This window comes from Octopus bimaculoides, chromosome 2, assembly GCF_001194135.2.
Source record: "Octopus bimaculoides isolate UCB-OBI-ISO-001 chromosome 2, ASM119413v2, whole genome shotgun sequence".
Lineage (NCBI taxonomy): Eukaryota > Metazoa > Mollusca > Cephalopoda > Octopoda > Octopodidae > Octopus > Octopus bimaculoides.
The window spans coordinates 93129297-93131546 of NC_068982.1; the positions used below are offsets into that span (position 1 = coordinate 93129297).

General features: G+C 31.7%; 1 protein-coding gene across 4 annotated transcripts in view; it reads right to left on the reverse strand.

Moving 5' to 3' along the window:
* Positions 1–2250, reverse strand: part of LOC106870647 (alpha-mannosidase 2C1) — a 70247-nt gene that overhangs the window by 37235 nt on the left and 30762 nt on the right. For all 4 annotated transcript variants that reach the window (XM_052978458.1, XM_052978461.1, XM_052978459.1 and 1 more), the window contains one exon: positions 1407–1533. In XM_052978458.1, the coding sequence (XP_052834418.1) occupies positions 1407–1533 (127 nt within the window). The remainder of the gene's footprint in view (positions 1–1406; positions 1534–2250) is intronic.

Sequence of the window (2250 nt, forward strand, 5' to 3'; positions counted from 1 at the left end):
CGATTCTGTTAGGTGACTTAGCTTCACCACGATAATAAACAGACAAGAGATTTCAGCCTGCGATAAACGTCTGTCCTCAAGGCCCTGGCATGGAAGCCAACATCACAACTAGTGATCGCTCTGCCACACTCACAGCCTCAACTACTTTCACATACAGACTTTTCCTATAGTGTACTCAAAGAACTGGTATAAATGCTCACGTGTTATTGACTCTCTTTCTATCTGCTGTAATAACTTACATACACATACATGTATCACTCACATACACACTTTTCTTTGTATGACGGCCTGTCTTTTATTATGTTCTTATATGTCGCATTCACACTCACACACAGACATACATCTTTAATGCCACAATAAACATCTCTGTTATTCATCTTATACGGTTGCCTTCTATCGTCTCTTCATTACTGGTATTTACGAATTCACATATGTTATCGTAGTATAACATATTTTTGTATATCATCATTGATATATATTTTTGTGTTCGACCGTGTGACACGTTTAAATAAAAGGAGTCCTCTGTTTTTCCATTCGTCACCATTTCTCCTTTTTGAGTTCGCACGGTCGTTCTTACATGTCCATAATCTCTGATTATGAAAAACTAGCAGGTTTGACAGATGATGTAAAGAATTTATTCTATAAGACCAAAGAAATTTGAAGACAGTGATATTGTTATCATAGGGATTTCAGAAGCAATAAAAGGACACCTGGTCTGGTACCAGACATACATAGGTGCTATGTGCATGAAATAAGAAATGAAAAAAATCAATACTTCTGGAGTTCTGAGATGAAAATGACCTTCCAATTCAAAACAACTTCAAAAAGCCAGCTAATTGATCACATACCTCTTGTTTGCATAAAAGATGAGATGATCATGGCTGGAATATATTTTATTATAAATCTTTTCTGATGGAGCTGACCGAGGTTAAGCAGTAACAAAAAGTCTTTTCTTTATCCTTTATTTCTTTTCTTAATCCCCCTCTCAATCCCTTGTCCATCTGTGGCATTCATGAATTTGAAAATGAATGCCTACCAATAACAATTTTATCAAACTATCCCTATTGTTTGACCTTGAAATATCTGAGAGGTTTTGAGGTTTAGACTAATAAAGGAAAGGGAAAAGAAAAGTGATTAAATATTTCTGGTTCCTTAATTTGTCTGAGAAGAAGGGAGAGATGGGACCCTACTTTCAGTATTGAGTTTCCCAATCAGTAAATGTTTTTAACTTATACCAGTTATTGGAAAATAACACAACATACAAAATTAACTGAGTAAGTTATTTATGTAGTAACATAACCAAATACTTTCAACATCTTAACAATTATTTCTGATGAACTTATTTCTGACTGCCTTTTCAAACTTAAATAAAGATGTTGAAGTGTCTGAAAGTTAAAAATAATTACCTTTCCATGTGTTGTATAGGTTCCATTATGAAGCTCAAGATAAAGTTCTCCTTTCCATTTACACAACATAGAAGTGTCTTCATTGCAAACTGCAGCAAAAAATTCTTTCGGTGAACTCATACACACCCTGAAATCAAATTTAAAAGGATATATATAATGGACATCTATACATATAGTTATAAATAATGAGAGAAATATAGTATGATAAAGTTTATTTAACCACTGGAAATGCTTATATAATGATAACTGTTTCACAACTTAATAAAACATGCATAGAGGGATTATTTTTTAACATGGATTTCTTTTAACCAAAAAGCTAGCTTAATATCTGCATTAATTTAAAGATTGTTTATGTTAATGCAGACATGTAAGTAATTTACTTATTATAAAATATAATGAAATAAATTATCTACGCATGTTTTATTAAGTTGCAAAACAACTGTTGTCATATTAAAATTTCTAATGGTTAAATAAATTTTATCATACTATTTCTCTCATTATTATAATTTTATACACTTGTCATGCTTTGCTTTTGTACTGTACTATATATTCTATATGTTTGTAGAATTATACATTATGAAGTTTTTTTTTATGAGTATCACCAGATTAGTTGAATCCATATATTGTAGATTAAATTTTCTCTCTGTTTATTTCTGTGTCCCTTTCTGTTGAAGAGTGTAGGCTCAAAACATAAAAGACTTTCTCACTTCCCGAGCGTTAAACTAATACATCTGTTTGTTGTTTACACACCCGTTTCCATCTTTTTGTTTTTTTGTAAATTCTCACTATATATATATATATATATAGAGAGAGAGAGAGAGAGAGAGAGAGAGAGAGAGAGAGA